Genomic DNA, 20,487 nt, shown 5'->3' on the forward strand with positions numbered 1-20,487 from the left:
GCCGGGTTGTGATTTTAGTGATGAGGAGAAGGGGATCTCTGCTCTCTACCAGCCTTGTAATCTTGCAGACAGTCCTTTAACAGGCAACTGAGTCCTTCCTTCTACAGTTAGCTCCTGGTGGTTAGGAAACCTGTATCTCTAGGAGACGTGATATGGCGATGGTGTCACATGAATCACCTGCCAGCCTTTACCTTGAAGAGGAAGAAGCAGGGATTGAGGACAGTGGGTGCCTGGGAAGGGGAATCCCTGGATTAAAAGGGAAACTGTACTGACTGCAGGCTTTTTCTTGGGGCGCCCTCTCAGACCCCTTTAAAAACCTGAATATAAAACTCAAGAACAAGGAGGAAGAAGTTGAATAGAGGATATTATATGTAAGGGGGAAATTAAAAAGGCCTTTGTGCTATAGATTTTAAGATGAGTCATCGGGAATGAGATACATCATATATGTTCCTACTCAATACCAGAGTCCTTCTCGGGGCAGTGCCGCTTCACAGGGAATGTACCTCTTAGTGCAGATGGTCAGAGGTTGGGAAGTAGCACATTACATTTAGGAACAATAGCTACCTACCCATCCATCCATTGAAACTACCTGTCTGTTTGCTTTAAAACACTTATATGGTGCTTACCATGTGCCAGAGGCAGTACTAAGCATTTAAAAAAAATTTTTTTTTAATTTTTTTATTTTGGCTGCCTTAGGTCTTCATTGCTGCACGCAGGCTTTCTCCAGTTATGGTAGAGCGGGGGCTGCCCTTCGTTGCAGTGCGCGGGATTCTCATTGCGGTGGCATGTCTTTGCAGAGCACGGGCTCTAGGTGCACAGGCTCAGTAGTTGTGGTGCACAAGCTTACTTGCTCCACGGCATGTGGGATCTTCCTGGACGAGGGCTCGAACCCATGTCCTCTGCATTGGCAGGCGGATTCTTTTTTTTTAATTTTCTATTTTTTAATTTATTTTTTTAACATCTTTATTGGAGTATAATTGCTTTACAATAGTGTGTTAGTTTCTGCTGTATAACAAAGTGATTCAGCTATACATATACATATATCCCCATACCTCTTCCCTCTTGCATCTCCCTCCCTCCCACCCTCCCTATCCCACCCCTCTAGGTGGTCACAAAGCACCGAGCTGATCTCCCTGTGCTATGTGGCTGCTTCCCACTAGCTATTGATTTTACATTTGGTAGTGTATATATGTCCATGCCACACTCTCACTTTGTCCCAGCTGACCCTTCCTCCTCCCATGTCCTCAAGTCCATTCTCTAGTAGGTCTGCGTCTTTATTCTCGTCCTGCTCCTAGGTCCTTCACAACTGTTTTTTTTTTCTGATTCATATGTATGTGTTAGCATACGGTATTTGTTTTTCTCTTTCTGACTTACTTCACTCTGTATGACAGACTCAAGGTCCATCCACCTCACTACAAATAACTCAATTCTGTTTCTTTTATGGCTGAGTAATATTCCATTGTATGTATGTGCCACATTTTCTTTATCCATTCATCTGTTGAAGGACACTTAGGTTGCTTCCGTCTCCTGGCTATTGTAAATAGAGCTGCAAGGAACATTGTGGTACATGACTCTTTTTGAATTATGGTTTTCTCAGGGTATATGCCCAGTAATGGGGTTGCTGGATCATATGGTAGTTCTATTTTTAGTTTTTTAAGGAACCTCCATACTGTTCTTCATAGTGGCTGTATCAACTTACATTCCCACCAACAGTGCAAGAGGGTTCCTTTTTCTCCACACCCTCTCTAGCATTTATTGTTTGTAGATTTTTTGATGATGGCCATTCTGAACTGTGTGAGGTGATACCTCATTGTAGTTTTGATTTGCATTTCTCTAATGATTAATGATGTTGAGCGTTCTTTCATGTGTTTGTTGGCAATCTGTATATCTTCTTTGGAGAAATGTCTATTTAGGTCTTCTGCCCATTTTTAGATTGGGTTGTTTGTGTTTTTGATATCGAGCTGCATGAGCTGCTTGTATATTTTGGAAATTAATCCTTTGTCAGTTGCTTCGCTTGCAAGTATTTTCTCCCATCCTGAGGGTTGTCTTTTCGTCTTGTTTACGGTTTCCTTTGCTCTAAAAAGCTTTTATGTTTCATTAGGTCCCATTTGTTTATTTTTGTTTTTATTTCCATTTCTCTAGGAGGTGGGTCAAAAAGGATCTTGCTGTGATTTATGTCATAGAGTGTTCTGACTATGTTTTCCTCTAAGAGTTTTACAGTGTCTGCCCTTACATTTAGGTCTTTAATCCATTTTGAGTTTATTTTTGTGTATGGTGTTAGGGAGTGTTCTAATTTCATGCTTTTACATGTAGCTGTCCAGTTTTCCCAGCACCACTTATTGAAGAGGCTGTCTTTTCTCCATTGTATATTCTTGCCTCCTTTATCAAAAATAAGGTGACCATATGTGCATGGGTTTATCTCTGGGCTTTCTATCCTGTTCCATTGATCTATATTTCTGGTTTTGTGCCAGTACCATACTCTCTTGATTACTGTAGCTCTGTAGTATAGTCTGAAGTCAGGGAGCCTGATTCCTCCAGCTCCATTTTTCTTTCTCAAGATTGCTTTGGCTATTCGGGGTCTTTTGTGTTTCCATACAAATTGTGAAATTTTTTGTTCTAGTTCTGTGAAAAATGCCAGTGGTAGTTTGATAGGAATTGCATTGAATCTGTAGATTGCTTTGGGTAGTATAGTCATTTTAACAATGTTGATTCTTCCAATCCAGGAACATGGTATATCTCTCCATCTATTTCTGTCATCTTTAATTTCTTTCATCAGTGTCTTATAGTTTTCTGCATACAAGTCTTTCGTCTCCTTTGGTAGGTTTATTCCTCGGTATTTTATTCTTTTTGTTGCAATGGTAAATGGGAGTGTTTCCTTAATTTCTCTTTCAGATTTTTCATCATTAGTGTATGGGAATGCAAGAGATTTCTGTGCATTAATTTTGTACCCTCCTACTTTACCAAATTCATTGATTAGCTCTAGTAGTTTTCTGGTAGCATCTTTAGGATTCTGTATGTATAGTATCATGTCATCTGCAAACAGTGACAGCTTTACTTCTTCTTTTCTGTTTTGGGTTCCTTTTATTTCTTTTTCTTCTCTGATTGCTGTGACTAAAACTTCCAAAACAATGTTGAATTATAGTGGTGAGAGTGGGCAACCTTGTCTTGTTCCTGATCTTAGTGGAAATGGTTTCAGTTTTTCACCATTGAAGACGATGTTGGCTGTGGGTTTGTCATATATGGCCTTTATTATGTTGAGGTAAGTTCCCTCTATGCCTACTTTCTGGACGGCTTTTATCATAAATGGGTGTTGAATTTTGTCAAAAGCTTTCTCTGCATCTATTGAGATGATCATATGGTTTTTATTCTTCAGTTTGTTAATATGGTGTATCGCATTGATTGATTTGCGTATACTGAAGAATCCTTGCATTCCTGCAATAGACCCCACTTGATCATGGTATATGAGCCTTTTAATGTGCTGTTGGATTCTGTTTGCTACTATTTTGTTGAGGATTTTTGCATCTATGTTCATCAGTGATATTGGCCTGTAGTTTTCTTTCTTTGTGACATCTTTGTCTGGTTTTGGTATCAGGGTGATGGCTGCCTCGTCGAATAAGTTTGGGAGTATTCCCCCCTCTGCTATACTTTGGAAGAGTTTGAGAAGGACAGGTGTTAGCTCTTCTCTAAATGTTTGATAGAATTTGCCTGTGAAGCCATCTGGTCCTGGGCTTTTGTTTGATGGAACATTTTTAATCACAGTTCCAATTTCAGTGCTTGTGATTGGTCTCTTTATATTTTCTATTTCTTCCTGGTTCAGTCTCGGAAGGTTGTGCTTTTCTAAGAATTTGTCCATTTCTTCCAGGTTGTCCATTTTATTGGCATATAGTTGCTTGTAGTAATCTCTCATGATCCTTTGTATTTCTGCAGTATCGGTTGTTACTTCTGCTTTTTCATTTCTAATTCTATTGAGTCTTATCCCTTTTTTTCTTGATGAATCTGGCTAATGGTTTATCAATTTTGTTTATTTTCTCAAAGAAGCAGCTTTTAGTTTTATTGATCTTTGCTATTGTTTCCTTCATTTCTCTTTCATTTATTTCTGATCCAATCTTTATGATTTCTTTCCTTCTGCTAACTTTGGGGTTTTTTTGTTCTTCTTTTCCAATTGCTTTAGGTGTAAGGCTCGGTTGTTTATTTGAGATATTTCTTTTTTCTTAGGGGAGGATTGTATTGCTATAAACTTCCCTCTTAGAACTGCTTTTGCTGCATCCCATAGGTTTGGGTTGTCATGTTTCGTTGTCATTTGTTTCAAGGTATTTTTTGATTTCCTCTTTGATTTCTTCAGTGATCTCTTGGTTATTAAGTAGTGTATTGTTTAGCCTCCATGTGTTTGTATTTTTTACAGATTTTTTCTTGTAGTTGATATCTAGTCTCATAGTGTTGTGGTTGGAAAAGATACTTGATATGTTTTCAATTTTCTTAAATTTACCAAGGCTTGATTTGTGACCCAAGATATGGTCTATCCTGGAAAATGTTCCATGAGCACTTGAGAAGAAAGTGTATTCTGTTGTTTTTGGATGGAATGTCCTATAAATGTCATTAAGTCCATCTTGTTTAATGTATCATTTAAAGCTTGTGTTTCTTTATTTATTTTCATTTTGGATGATCTGTCCATTGGTGAAAGTGGGGTGTTAAAAGCCCCTACTATGATTGTGTTACTGTCAATTTCCCCTTTTATGACTGTTAACATTTGCCTTATGTATTGAGGTGCTACTATGTTGGGTGCATAAATATTTACAGTTGTTATATCTTCTTCTTGGATTGATCCCTTAATCATTATGTAGTGTCCTTCTTTGTCTCTTGTAATAGTCTTTGTTTTAAATTCTATTTTGTCTGATATGAGAATTGCTACTCCAGCTTTCTTTTGATTTCCATTTGCATGGAATATCTTTTTCCATCCCCTCACTTTCAGTCTGTATGTGTCCCTAGGTCTGAAGTGGGTCTCTTGTAGACAGCATATATACAGGGGTTTTTTCTGTATCCATTGGGCCAGTCTATGTCTTTTGGTTGGAGCATTTAATCCATTTACATTTAAGGTAATTATCGATATGTATGTTCCTATTACCATTTTCTTAGTTGTTTGGGGTTTGTTATTGTAGGTCTTTTTCTTCTCTTGTGTTTCCTGCCTAGAGAAGCTCCTTTAGCATTTGTTGTAAAGCTGGTTTGGTGCTGCTGAATTCTCTTAGCTTTTGCTTGTCTGTAAACGTTTTAATTTCTCTGTCAAATCTGAATGAGATCCTTGCTGGGTAGAGTAATCTTGGTTGTAAGTTTTTCCCTTTCATCACTTTAAATATGTCCTGCCACTCCCTTGTGGCTTGCAGAGTTTCTGCTGAAAGATCAGGTGTTAACCTTATGGGGATTCCCTTGTAAGTTATTTGTTGTTTTTCCCTTGCTGCTTTAAATATTTTTTCTTTGTATTTAATTTTTGATAGTTTGATTAATGTGTGTCTTGGCATGTTTCTCCTTGGATTTATCCTGTATGGGACTCTCTGTGCTTCCTGGACTTGATTAACTCTTTCCTTTCCAATATTAGGAAAGTTTTCAACTATAATGTCTTCAAATATTTTCTCAGTCCCTTTCTTTTTCTCTTCTTCTTCTGGGACCCCTATGATTCGAAGGTTGGTGCGTTTAATGTTGTCCCAGAGGTCTCTGAGACTGTCCTCAATTCTTTTTTCTTTATTCTGCTCTGCGGTAGTTATTTCTACTATTTTATCTTCCAGGTCACTTATCCGTTCTTCTGCCTCAGTTATTCTGCTATTGATTCCTTCTAGAGAATTTTTAATTTCATTTATTGTGTTGTTCATCATTGTTTGTTTGCTCTTTAGTTCTTCTAGGTCCTTGTTATTCGTTTCTTGTATTTTCTCCATTCTATTTCCAAGATTTTGGATCATCTTTACAATCATTACTCTGAATTCTTTTTCAGGTAGACTGCCTATTTCCTCTCCATTTGTTTGGTCTGGTGGATTTTTACCTTGCTCCTTCATCTGCTGTGTGTTTCTCTGTCTTCTCATTTTGCTTAACTTACTGTGTTTGGGGTCTCCATTTCACAGGCTGTAGGTTCGTAGTTCCCATTGTTTTTGGTGTCTGCCCCCACTGGGGAGGTTGATTCAGTGGGTTGTGTAGGCTTCCTGGTGGAGGGGACTAGTGCCTGTGTTCTGCTGGATGAGGCTGGATCCTGTGTTTCTGCTGGGCAGGTCTGCGTCAGTTGGTGTGTTTTGGAGTGTCTGTGACCTTATTATGATTTTAAGCTGCCTTTCTGCTAGTGGGTGGGGTTGTGTTCCTGTCTTGCTAGTTGTTTGGCATAGGGTGTCCAGCACTGTAGGTTGCTGGTTGTTGAGTGGAGCTGGGTCTTAGCATTGAGATGGAGATCTCTGGGAGATTTTCACTGTTTGATATTACATGGAGCTGGGAGGACTCTGGTGGACCAATGTCCTGAACTCGGCTCTCCCACCTTAGAGGCACAGGCCTGACACCCGGCTGGGGCACCAAGACCCTGTCATCCAGATGGCTCAGAATAAATGGGAGAAATAAAGAAAGAAAAAATAAATAAAATAAAATAAAGTTATTAAAATAATTATTAAAAATAAAAAAGAGTTTAAAAGTAATTTTAAAAAAAGAAAAAAGGAAAGAATGAAGGGAGCAACCAAACCAAATAAACAAATCCACCAATGATAACAAGCGCTAAAAACTATACTAAAAAAAAAGAGAAAAAACTGACAGACAGAACCCTGGGAGAAATGGTAAAAGCAAAGCTATACAGACAAAATCACACACAGAAGCATACACATACACACTCACAAAAAGAGAAAAAGGAAAAAAACATATATATCTTTTCTCCCAAAGAGAGGAGGAACTCAAATAAACAACCTAACCTTACACATAAAACAATTGGAGAAAGAGGAAGAAAAAAACCCAAAGTTAGCAGAAGGAAAGAAATCATAGAGATCAAATCAGAAATAAATGAAAAAGAAGATGGCGGAGTAGAAGAACGTGCTCTCACTCCATCTTGTGAGAACCCCAGAATCACAACTAGCTGCTGGACAATCATCAACAGGAAGACACTGGAACTCACCAAAAAAGATACCCCACATCCAGAGACAAAGGAGAAGCCACAATGAGACGGTAGGAGGGGCGCAATCACAGTAAAATCAAATCCCATAACTGCTGGGTGGGTGACTCACAGACTGGCGAGCACTTATACCACAGAAGTCCACCCACTGGAGTGAAAGTTCTGAGCCCCACGTCAGGCTTCCCAACCTGGGGGTCCGGCAACGGGAGGAGGAATTCCTAAAGAATCAGACTTTGAAGCCTAGTGGGATTTGATTGCAGGACTTCGACAGGACTGGGGGAAACAGAGACTCCACTCTTGGAGGTCACACACAAAGTAGTGTGCACATCGGGACCCAGGGGAAGGAGCAGTGACCCCAGGGGAGACTGAACCAGACCTATCTGCTAGTCTTGGAGGGTCTCCTGCAGAGGCGGGGGTGGGGGTGGCTGTGGCTCACCATGGGGACAAGGACACTGGCAGCAGAAGTTCTGGGAAGTACTCCTTGGCGTGAGCCCCCCCAGAGTCTGTCATTAGCCCCACCAAAGAGCCCAGGTAGGCTCCAGTGTTGGGTTGCCTCAGGCCAAACAACCAACAGGGCGGGAACCCAGCCCCACCCATCAACAGTCACTCGGATTAAAGTTTTACTGAGCTCTGCCCACCAAAGCAACAATCAGCTCTACCCACCACCAGTCCCTCCCATCAGGAAACTTACACAAGCCTCTTAGATTGCCTCATCCACCAGAGGGCAGACAGCAGATGCAAGAAGAACTACAATCCTGCAGCCTGTGGAACAAAAACCACATTCACAGAAAGATAGACAAGATGAAAAGGCAGAGAGCTATGTACCAGATGAAGGAACAAGATAAAACCCCAGAAAAACAACTAAATGAAATGGAGATAGGCAGCCTTCCAGAAAAAGAATTCAGAATAATGATAGTAAAGATGATCCAGGACCTCAGAAAAAGAATGGAGGCAAAGTTCGAGAAGATGCAAGAATGTTTAACAAAGACCTAGAAGAATTAAAGAACAAACAAACAGAGATGACCAATACAATAACTGAAATGAAAACTACACTAGAAGGAATCAATAGCAGAGTAACTGAGGCAGAAGAACAGATAAGTGACCTGGAAGACAGAATGGTGGAATTCACTGCTGCGGAACAGAGTAAAGAAAAAAGAATGAAAAGAAATGAAGACAGCCTAAGAAACCTCTGGGACAACATTAAACGCAACAACATTCGCATTATAGGGGTCCCAGAAGTAGAAGAGAGAGAGAAAGGACCAGAGAAAATATTTGAAGAGATTATAGTCAAAAACTTCCCTAACATGGGAAAGGAAATAGCCACCCAAGTCCAGGAAGTGCAGAGAGTCCCATACAGGATAAACCCAAGGAGAAACTTGCCAAGACACATAGTAATCAAACTGGCAGAAATTAAAGACAAAGAAAAATTATTGAAAGCAGCAAGGGAAAAACGACAAATAACATACAAGGGAACTCCCATAAGGTTAACAGCTGATTTCTCAGCAGAAACTCTACAAGCCAGAAGGGAGTGGCATGATATATTAAAGTGAAGAAAGGGAAGAACCTCAACCAAGATTACTCTACCTGGCAAGGACCTCATTCAGAGAAATCAGAAGCTTTACAGACAAGCAAAAACTAAGAGAATTCAGCACCACCACACCAGCTCTACAACAAATGCTAAAGGAACTTCTCTAAGTGGGAAACACAAGAGAAGGAATGGACCTACAAGAGCAAACCCAAAACAGTTAAGAAAATGGTCATAGTAACATACATATTGATAATTACCTTAAGCGTGAATGGATTAAATGCTCCAACCAAAAGACACAGGCTTGCTGAATGGATACAAAAACAAGATCCATATATATGCTGTCTACAAGAGACCCACTTCAGACCTAGGGACACATACAGACTGAAAGTGAGGGGATGGAAAAAGATATTCTATGCAAATGGGAATCAAAAGAAAGCTGGAGTAGCAATACTCATATCAGATAAAATAGACTTTAAAATAAAGACTGTTACAAGAGACAAGGAAGGACACTACATAATGATCAAGGGATCAATCCAAGAAGAAGATATAACAATTATAAATATATATGCACCCAACATAGGAGCACCTCAATACATAAGGCAATTGCTAACAGCTATAAAAGAGGAAATCAACAGTAACACAATAATAGTGGGGGACTTTAACACCTCACTTACACCAATGGACAGGTCATCCGAAATGAAAATAAATAAGGAAACAGAAGCTTTAAATGACACAACAGACCAGATAGATTTAATAGATATTTATAGGACATTCCATCTGAAAATAGCAGATTACACTTTCTTCTCAAGTGCGCACGGAACATTCTCCAGGATAGATCACATCTTGGGTCACAAATCAAGCCTCAATAAATTTAAGAAAATTGAAATCATATCAAGCATCTTTTCTGACCACAATGCTATGAGATTAGAAATGAATTACAGGGAAAATAACGTAAAAAACAGAAACACATGGAGGCTAAACAATACGTTACTAAATAACCTAGAGATCACTGAGGAAATCAAAGAGGAAATCAAAAAATACTTAGAAACAAATGACAATGAAAACACGAAGATCCAAAACCTATGGGATGAAGCAAAAGCAGTTCTAAGAGGGAAGTTTATAGCTATACAAGCCTACCTCAAGAAACAAGAAAAATCTCAAATAAACAATCTAACCTTACACCTAAAGGAACTAGAGAAAGAAGAACAAACAAAACCCAAAGTTAGCAGAAGGAAGGAAATCATAAATATCAGAGCAGAAATAAATGAAATAGAAACAAAGAAAACAATAGCAAAGATCAATAAAACCAAAAGCTGGTTCTTTGAGAAGATAAACAAAATTGATAAACCATTAGCCAGACTCATCAAAAAAAAGAGGGAGAGGACTCAAATCAATAAAATTAGAAATGAAAAAGGAGAAGTTACAACAGACACCACAGAAATACAAAGCATCCTAAGAGACTACTACAAGCAAATCTATGCCAATAAAATGGACAAGCTGGAATAAATGGACAAATTCTTAGAAAGGTATAACCTTCCAAGACTGAACCAGGAAGAAATAGAAAATATGAACAGACCAATCACAAGGAATGAAATTGAAACTGTGATTAAAAATCTTCCAACAAACAAAAGTCCAGGACCAGATGGCTTCACGGGTGGATTCTGTCAAACATTTAGAGAAGAGCTAACACCCATGCTTCTCAAACTCTTCCAAAAAATTGCAGAGGAAGAAACACTCACAAACTCATTCTATGAGGCCACCATCATCCTGATACCCAAACCAGACAAAGATACTACAAAAAAAGAAAATTACAGACCAATATCACTGATGAATATAGATGCAAAAATCCTCAACAAAATACTAGCAAACAGAATCCAACAACACATTAAAAGGATCATACACCATGATCAAGTGGGATTTATCCCAGGGATGCAAGGATTCTTCAATATACGCAAATGAATCAATGTGATAAACCATGTTAACAAATTGAAGAATAAAAACCATATGATCATCTCAATAAATGCAGAAAAGGCTTTTGACAAAATTCAACACCCATTTATGATAAAAACTCCAGAAAGTGGGCATAGAGGGAACCTACCTCAACATAATAAAGCCCATATATGAGAAACCCACAGCAAACATCATTCTCAATGGTGAAAAACTGAAAGCATTTCCCCTAAGATCAGGAACAAGACAAGGATGTCCACTCTCACCACTATTATTCAACATAGTTTTGGAAGTCCTAGCCACAGCAATCAGAGAAGAAAAAGAAATAAAAGGAGTACAAATTGGAAAAGAAGAAGTAAAACTGTCACTGTTTGCAGATGACATGATACTATACATAGAGAATCCTAAAAATGCCACCAGAAAACTACTAGAGCTAATCAATGAATTTGATAAAGTTGCAGGATACAAAATTAATGCACAGAAATCTCTTGCATTCCCATACACTAATGATGAAAAATCTGGAAGAGAAATTAAGGAAACACTCCCATTTACCATTGCAACAAAAAGAATAAAATACCTGGGAATAAACCTACTTAGGGAGACAAAAGACCTGTATGCAGAAAACTATAAGACACTGATGAAAGAAAGTAAAGATGATACCAACAGATGGAGAGATATACCATGTTCTTGGATTGGAAGAATCAATATTGTGAAAATGACTATACTACCCAAAGCAATCTACAGATTCAATGCAATCCCTGTCAAATTACCAATGGCATTTTTTATGGAACTAGAACAGAAAGTCTTAAAATTTGTATGGAAACACAAAAGACCCCGAATAGCCAAAGCAGTCTTGAGGGAAAAAAACGGAGCTGGAGGAATCAGACTCCCTGACTTCAGACTATACTACAAAGCTACAGTAATCAAGACAATATGGTACTGGCACAAAAACAGAAACATAGATCAATGGAACAAGATAGAAAGCCCAGAGATAAACCCACGCACCTATGGTCAACTAATCTATGAGAAAGGAGGCAAGGATATACAATGGAGAAAAGACAGTCTCTTCAATAAGTGGTGCTGGGAAAACTGGAAAGCTACATGTAAAAGAATGCAATTAGAACACTCCCTAACACCATACCCAAAAATAAACTCAAAATGGATCCGAGACCTAAATGTAAGACCGGACACTATAAAACTCTTAGAGGAAAACATAGGCAGAACACTCTTTGACATAAATCACAGCAAGATCTTTTTTGATCCACCTACTAGAGTAATGGAAATAAAAACAAAAGTAAACAAATGGGACCTAATGAAACTTAAAAGCCTCAGCTCCCAGCCCCCACCCGCCCCAGTGGCTGAGCAGACAAGCCTCTCGGGCTGGTGAGTGCTGGTCGGCACCGATCCTCTGTGCAGGAATCTCTCCGCTTTGCCCTCTGCACCCCTGTGGCTGCGCTGTCCTCTGTGGCTCTGAAGCTTCCCCCCCGCCACTCCCCGTCTCCGCCAGTGAAGGGGCTTCCTAGTGTGTGGAAACCTTTCCTCCTTCACAGCTTCCTCCCACTGGTGCAGGTCCCATCCCTATTCTTTTGTCTCTGTTTTTTCTTTTTTCTTTTGCCCTACCCAGCTGCATGGGGAGTTTCTTGCCTTTTGGGAGGTCTGAGGTCTTCTGCCAGCGTTCAATAGGTGTTCTGTAGTAGTTGCTCCACATGTAGATGTATTTCTGATGTATTTGTGGGGAGGAAGGTGATCTCCACGTCTTACTCTTCCGCCATCTTGATGGTCTCCCGGCAGGTGGATTCTTAACCACTGTGCCACCAGGGAAGTCCCAGTACTAAGCATTTTATACATACTCATTTATTTCTTAAAACAATTCTATGAACCAGGTACTACTGTTGTAGCCATTTTACACATGAGGAAATTGAGGACCAGGGAAGATAAGCAACCTGCCCACAAGTCATGTAGCTAGTAATGGGCAGAGCCAGGATTTGAACTTGGGTGCCTTGGCTCCATAACCCATGTCCTAGAGTGCCTGCTGCATTGTGAGGTCACCTGGCATGAAAGTAGAGCTATGATTTCTACCCATATTTGCAACCTAGTAGCAAAAGCAGAATAAACACATGTGAAAATGTATGAGAATTTAGCCAACAAATAAGGAAAACAATATTCTCAAATATTATCCATTCCTCAGATATGTAGTAAACAGTCCTGAATATCCAGAGATAAATCCAAAGTAGCCTTTGCCCTTGAGGATTTTCATGTCTAGTGGGGGAGAGAGAGAGAAAAAAATATAGATTCAGTGTAATAAGTCACCAGAAGCCTGCACAGGAGAGAGTGAGAGTTGTAGGAGTGGCACAATATCAGACTGGGCAGGGGCTCAAGGACAGCTTGCTGGAGGAGGGGAGGGAAAAATTGGAGTTGATGTGACCAGGAGATGGGGAAGAGCTTTCTAAGCAGAGAGCAACTGGGCAGATGCCCAGACGTGGGAGACAAGCACGCACTGCTCAGCTGCATGCAGGGCTGGGCCAGGGCGCTGTGGGGCTGACCTGGTGAGCAGGGGTCCTGCTGCCCAGCCCAGGGAGGACGGTGACCACCACGTGAAGTGATAGGAGATCAGTGAAGACAATGTCACCGCCCCCTCTTCAGCAACCCCCATAAGGCCTGGTGCCAAGGGCCCCAGAGCAACCTCCCGACTCGTCCACTTCCCAGGGGTAATTGTACTAGCAGAAGCTGTGTTCGCCAGAGAGTAGCTCCCCAAATGTCCCTGCATCACTCGGTTCCTCACTGCTGTCATCCCCGTGGAGGGCAAGAGTGATTACAGTTTGCAAGACCGTTTCTGAAGCAGCAGATGGATATCAATTATGCCCAAAGAAATCTGTGACCTAGATACAGTGCGCTCATGTTTTCCCCACATTCTTCGTCACTTGTCGCCTCCACTCAGCTGCTCATCTGGTGACTCTGTTCTTTGAGAAGAAATTGGAGGGTGGGGATAGCAGCCAGGAACCAGCCAAGGTGATAGCTCTAAATTCCAGGGCCCTGGGCAGAATTTTGGAAAGGAACCTCTGAGTCTGCTGGTCCCAGCATGTACCAAGCTGGGGGGTGGGGGTGGGGAGGGATGGGGGATGGTGCCTCGCCTCACGCCAGCGCTGAAAGGGCTGCTGCCTCCTGCCCGAGGCTTTTAACTTAATTTATTCTTCAGTTAGACCAGAAGCGGCCCCAAGCTAGGGCATTGGTTAATAGACAGTGGCAATTATCTATTAATAAAATCTAGACGTGAGAGATCGAATTGCTTCTTTGTAGAGATGTGACTAATAGAAGCCAAAATCTGTTGAATGGAGTTCTAGTTAATTTTTATTTGTTCTTTTTTTCTGAGTTTTTTCTTATTTCATGGGTGGTAGGTGATGAATAAGGCCCATTGGAGGCTGGCACTAGCAGATAAAAGCTTCTTGCTCTTTTTCTGCTGGAGAATTTCTTCCGATTTCCCAGAGGGCCCGGAGTGCTGGGATGGCAGTTGAATGAACGCATTGCTGCTCAGGAGGGAAGCACCTATTCCGGGGGCATTTGGGGCTGGGGGGATGGGTCAGCACCCCCACTGGAGAGCGCTCACCCAGGGCACGTTTCCTCTGTGTCCCAACAAGTGTTCCTGCGAGGCACACAGCACCCTGCCCTGACGTTTAACCACTTCCCGTTCACAGTATGTCAACCCAGCCTTCGAAAGGATGATGGGCTACCACAAAGGTGAGCTCCTGGGGAAAGAACTTGCCGAGCTGCCCAAAAGTGACAAGAACCGGGCGGACCTTCTCGACACCATCAACACCTGCATCAAGAAGGGCAAGGTGGGTGAAACCAAACCAGTCCACAAACCCCTCCCCAATGCATGTTTTCTTCTGTGAGTTTTTATGTCACGTCTTTAACGTTGGCTTCTTTAATAACGTTCCAATTAAGTGAAAAATCCTTTATGTTTGCAAGATGAGTTAACTTTTGAGTTAATTTTGGATAGCAAGCGAACCTGGTGCTTATGATGGTATAGTATCTGGTGATTTTGTGTAAGGAAATTTCTTCCTTCACATGAATGAATCTCACCTGTCATGGCTGGAATTTCATACCTGTCTGAGCAGAGCTGTTCTGTATTTTTTAGTTTATCCAGTGTTTGGGGGACTAAGAGCATTTAATGTCAGTATTTACATGTCTTACAGGCCCAGTTTTTGGTCACTTTTCCTTTTTCTGCTCTCTTTGCCAATCACAGTTCAGTTTGTCCAGCGACCTCCACTGCATCCCAGCAGCTGAAGGCAGTGGTGCAGGTGCAGTGGGCATCTCCCCACAAGCCTTCCCTTCCAGAGGAGCATTGCTCTCATAGCTGGAACTGCCTGGGCATTTTCTTTTAAGCATTCAGATGCTTTCTCTGATGTGAAGTAGTTAGATAAGCATTGTATTTATTTAATGGGGGACCATTTTATAGAAATAAAATGTTTGGCTTATATATCATGGCCAAAATTAGTAAAAGAAAAGAACATTGGGGCAGTGAGACTGAAAAGGAAACAGGACATTGTCAAGTCCTCCAAAAAATCTGCCTGAAGAGTACTGCCACACAACTGGTGACCCCAACATGCATACCAGTTAGCCATCCTGTGTGAGTGTGCGGGCAAGAAAAGGCTGCAAAGAATCTCAGGTCTAATTCAACCACTTCCTCCCAGAAGTAGTGGAGGTGCCACAGGCTCCCCCTTGAGGTCACCGGGCTCTTTATCCTAGCCGGTTCCTCAGAGTGCAGCCACAGCAAGTGGCCGTCACACTCCCCTTTGTCTCATCCATGGAAACTGCCAGGAGCCAGATTAAGCCCAGAGAAAGCTTGGCTGGAGGTCTGTCTGATAGGATAGTAGAAAGATGATGGGCTTCAAGGAAAGTTAAGAGATAAATTTATAACCACATTTTTCACCTTCTCACGTGGGCACATTAGTCAGCATCTCTGAGCCTCTGTTTACCTACCTGCAAATGAAGGGTGATAATATCAAGCTCACAGGTTGTTGTAAAGATCTCGAGAAAGACCTCAGAAGAACCCCTTGACCTGGTGCCCCTACACCCACAGGGCTGAGAGCAGGAATGGCACCCGCTGCTCAAGTGTCCCAGAACCGGGAGGGGCAGCCCCTGGTGGTGGGCTTATTGCTCTGGTGGGCTCTGAGCACTGTGACGATGAGCCTTACGTAGCCACCGTTGCGGTGGGTGCAACTGTGGAGCGGAATGTAACAAAAGCATGTGGGAACTTCATGGCTGAACTTGATGAGACCCTCTGTAGGAGCTGCCGAATGCCTGGACAGAAGGATTTTAAGAGCTCTCTTTATATAGGAGTGGCAGGGGGTTTACTATGCCAGACGGAAATCCGGTGACAGCATCCAACAGCATGTGAAGATCACTCCAGTGATTGGCCAAGGAGGGTGAGTGCCAACTCTTAAACTCCATTGTTTTGAGGGGCCCCTGTGGGCATTGGGTTTGTATATGGAAATGCAAGTGTGTTAGACCCACAAATACAGTAGGACTGGGTCTGTACATAGTACCTGCCGAGGACACCTCCATGCGGCCGGCAGCAGCCCCAAAACAACACAAGCTCTTCTGCTTGTGGGCTTTATGAAGCATCACCCCGACTGTCCACTTCCGCCTGATTGTCTGTGGGTCCATTGTCCCCACGCCGCAAGGAGCTCAGTTTCTAGGCCTTTCCCTGTTATCACAAAGACCACAGAACAGCAGGGCTCACTGCCTCAGCCCCACCTGGGAGCAGAGCTTCTCTCCTTGAGGCACCGTGATGATTCTCTCCAGGCCTCGGGGCTTGTTCCACAAGGAGGAGAGAACCCTGGGGGCCATGGTTAGGAGAAAAAGGTGTCTGACCAGAAGCTGAGACATCTGATTCCATGTAAATCTCAGGTTACCAGAGGAGGCAGTTCATTTGCAGAGAGATAAGGAAAATGCACAATTCCATTTCCTTCTCCCAGTTACATTTTGTGAGAAGGTTTATGGAGCCAAACAGGACCCCCTAACAGTACATCACTGAGGAGCCTTTGTAAACAAGCCTGAAGGTCAACCAGCCAGCTTTGTAGTACAGGTTTACAAGGGACACACGCCGTTGGGTGACGTTTTGGAAAAAGAAAAAGAGCAGTTATGGTGGCGAATAACCAGAAAAAGAGAGCCCTGTCTGTGACTCTTATTGTGTGGTTAGAAAACGTTCTGTAGTCAGCAAAGTGTCTGTAGGTTGTTTCCACTCCAATTTTACTTATTTGTTAGTTTCAAAACTGTTCCCCCTCTGTTCAAAATCCACTGTCTCATGTTTCCTGCCACTTTGCTTCACTCCGCATGGTGGGGACACTTGTAGCCCTGACCAGGGGTTTCGAGCGCACAGAGAGAGGCCCCCAAATCCCTCCTGAGCGCACAGGCTTCCGCGTGGCCATTTCCACCAGCGGTCAGAGCTCTGAGGCCACGATGGCCGTCACATTATTGTTTCCAACCATCATCCTTAGACCGTCTTCTCAAGCTAAGATTCACTGTGTGTGTGTGACCAGAATTATTAGGTAACAAGGTGGAGGAGACCGAGTTATTGTTTGGTGATTTCTGTCAGAATGAGTTTTTCTGATCTTTCTGATTTGACAGATAAGAACAAGAAGTTCTAGAGCCCAGAGACAGTGTTATTTTTTCCCCCCAATATTTTCCCCCAGTGAGCTATCAGAGGAAATTCTTACTAAAAGTAGGGAAATTTTACCTCTTGCTATTTAGTGATGCTCACTGCAGAATAACCAGGACTCTTCAGAGTCCTCCAGAGAAAACTGAACCGAAGAGAGAGACAGACAGAGACAGAGAGACAGAAGCAGAGACACAGAGAGAAGAGATTCATTACTATAAAATTGAACATAGCCCTCTGTAATTCTAGCTTCGCTCAGTAGAAAATCTACCTTGAGCTGATCTTTGTGCAGGACTAAGGCACCTGTTGTCTTTTCCTGGTGTCCTTGTGGTAATGAGCAAGACCACAGGCTGTTTTGGGATACTGTCCATGATCTTAAGATAAGAGGATTTTTCTGTGCCTGAAAAATGCCATCATTTATGATGACCGGGCTGTGAAAGAATGTGGAATATTAAATGTAAAATCAACAACCATGAGCTTTGGTCATTGTCCAAATGAGTCTTTGCCTTCTATATAAGCTATAAAAGTATTAGTGTCAGCAGAATTAAATCCCATTTTAATTTAAAGTCTGGAGGAGCATTTCATCCTGTCACTGATGCTATCTAGGAGCCAGGCCTCAGGAGTTGGTTAGAAAATGAGGTACCCATTAGGGAAGTGTTTCTGAGACGGTTATGATTAAAAGGGAAGCCCAGTTTCTGAAGGCATGTGTGGGCTGTGTGTGAAAAAAAATGCATCTTTTATAGACTGTGTTTTGTCGGAATTTAAAATCTGCCTTAGAATGGACCCTGGAGTTTTACTTGAAGAAGATTCTGTTGATGTTTTCATTTGCTAATTTGTTGAATCATCTCATATCTGACTCACTAATAACTGATTATTTATGTTATTAGGAAAATTAGGCATTTTGTCTCCCTCAAGAAACTGTGTTGTACCACTGACAAAAATAAGCAGGTATGGTATTCAGTTTGCTTCATTTGCTTTGTCGGCTTGACCATGCGTTCGTTACGTTCTCACCACAGTTCTCTACTTGTCTTTCTCCGTATCTTACTGTGGTTGCCAATTAAGAAGCTTTATGGCAAAATTAGGCCCTTAGACAAATAGTAAAAGAAAAAATTCCCCAGCAAGCCTATACACTTTATTAGTAACACATGTCAGTTATGATTTAGCTTGTGACTGTGCAGCTCAGGACCAATATATTTTATGAGAGCATAAAATTTTTCCTCCAAATAAAAAATGTTCTAATTTGCTACCCTAATTTCTTAAGTGAAAGTTATATCTGCATTTGAGCATTTCACCCCTATAAATTCATGTCAAAAACAAAAATCATTTATAATTAGTACTATGATTTTTTTTAACTGTTATATCATGCAGAACAATATATTTGAGTGTTTTCTGAAGTAATAGAATTTTAGTAAGTTGCTGTATTTAAGAACTTTTTTAGGTAGTTTTATCATAGAGAACAACAACGGTATTGATATTTTTCTTTTTTTTTTAACATCCTTATTGGAGTATAATTGCTTTACGATGTTGTGTTAGTTTCTGCTGTACAACAAAGTGAATCAGCTATATGTATACATATATCTCCATATCCACTGCGGCTCCCTCCCACCCTCCCTATCCCACCCCTCTAGGTGGTCACAAAGCTGATCTCCCTGTGCTCTGCAGCTGCTTCCCACTAGCTATCTATTTTACATTTGGTAGTGTATATATGTCAATGCTACTCTCTCACTTCGTCCCAGCTTCCCCTTCCCCCTCCCCATGTCCTCAAGTCCATTCTCTATGTCTGTGTCTTTATTCCTGTCCTGCCCCTAGGTTCATCAGAACCATTTTTTTTTTTTAGATTCCATATATGTGTGTTAGCATATGGTATTTGTTTTTCTCTTTCTGACTTACTTCACTGTATGACAGACTCTAGGTCCATCCACCTCACTATAAACAACTCAATTTCGTTTCTTTTTAAGGCTGAGTAATATTTCATTGTATATATGTGCCACATCTCCTTTATCCATTCATCTGTCGATGGACACTTAGGTTGCTTCCATGTCCTGGCTATTGTAAATAGTGCTTCAGTGAACATTGTGGTACATGACTCTTTTTGAATTATGGTTTTCTCAGGGTATATGCCCAGTAGTGGGATTGCTGGGTCACATGGTAGTTCTATTTTTAGTTTTTTAAGGCACCTCCATACTGTTCTCCATAGTGGCTATATCAATTTACATTACCACCAACAGTGCAAGAGGGTTTCCTTTTCTCCACACCCTCTCCAGCATTTATCGTTTGTAGATTTTTTGATGATGGCCATTCTGACTGGTGTGAGGTGATACCTCACTGTAGTTTTGATTTGCATTTCTCTAATGATTAGTGATGTTGAGCATCCTTTCATGTGTTTGTTGGCAATCTGTATATCTTCTTTGGAGAAATGTCTATTTAGGTCTTCTGCCCATTTTTGGATTGGGTTGTTTGTGTTTTTGATATTGAGTTGCATGAGCTGCTTATATATTTTGGAGATTAATCCTTTGTCAGTTGCTTCATTTGCAAATATTTTCTCCCATTCTGAGGGTTGTCTTTTTATCTTGTTTATGGTTTCCTTTGCTGTGCAAAAGCTTTTAAGTTTCATTAGGTCCCATTTGTTTATTTTTATTTCCATTTCTCTAGGAAGTGGGTCAAAAAGGATCTTGCTGTGATATTTTTTCTTTTTGGTTTATACTTTAGTACTGGATTGTGTGTATTGTCACTTCATGCTTTAAAGTTTGTTGATTAAAAAGTATTCAACAAACATAATTACCAATGATCTATTTTTAATACAAATCTATTTATTTTATTTAGGTATAATTGATGTGCAATATTATATAAGTTTTAGAAGTACAACATAGTTATTCACAATTTTTAAAAGTTATAGTCCATTTATAGTTATTATAAAATATTGTCTATATTCCCTGTGTTATACTATATATCTGTGTAGCTTATTCATTTTAGACATAGTAGTTTATACCTCTTAATTCCCTACGCAATTTTTCCTCTCCCCCTTTCCCTCTCCCCTCTGGTAACCGCTAGTTCTCTATATCTGAGTCTGTTTCTTTTTTGTTCATTCATTTGTTTTATTTTTTAGATTCTACATATAAGTGATATCATACAGTCTTTCTCTGTCTGACTTATTTCACTTAGCATGATACCCTCCAAGTCCATCCATGTTGTTGCAAATGGCAAAATGTCATTCTTTTTTATGGCTGA

At 41.0% G+C, this 20,487-nt stretch overlaps 1 protein-coding gene across 1 annotated transcript in view; it reads left to right on the forward strand.

Annotated features, from left to right (window-relative positions):
• The window catches only part of PDE8B (phosphodiesterase 8B), a 286,597-nt gene that overhangs the window by 173,903 nt on the left and 92,207 nt on the right, over positions 1-20,487 (forward strand). Inside the window, exons 8-10 of the mRNA XM_061187930.1 lie at positions 14,294-14,434; positions 15,939-16,027; positions 18,147-18,207. Of these exons, the coding sequence (XP_061043913.1) occupies positions 14,294-14,434; positions 15,939-16,027; positions 18,147-18,207 (291 nt within the window). The remainder of the gene's footprint in view (positions 1-14,293; positions 14,435-15,938; positions 16,028-18,146; positions 18,208-20,487) is intronic.

The sequence above is a fragment of the Eubalaena glacialis genome, chromosome 4, assembly GCF_028564815.1.
Source record: "Eubalaena glacialis isolate mEubGla1 chromosome 4, mEubGla1.1.hap2.+ XY, whole genome shotgun sequence".
Lineage (NCBI taxonomy): Eukaryota > Metazoa > Chordata > Mammalia > Artiodactyla > Balaenidae > Eubalaena > Eubalaena glacialis.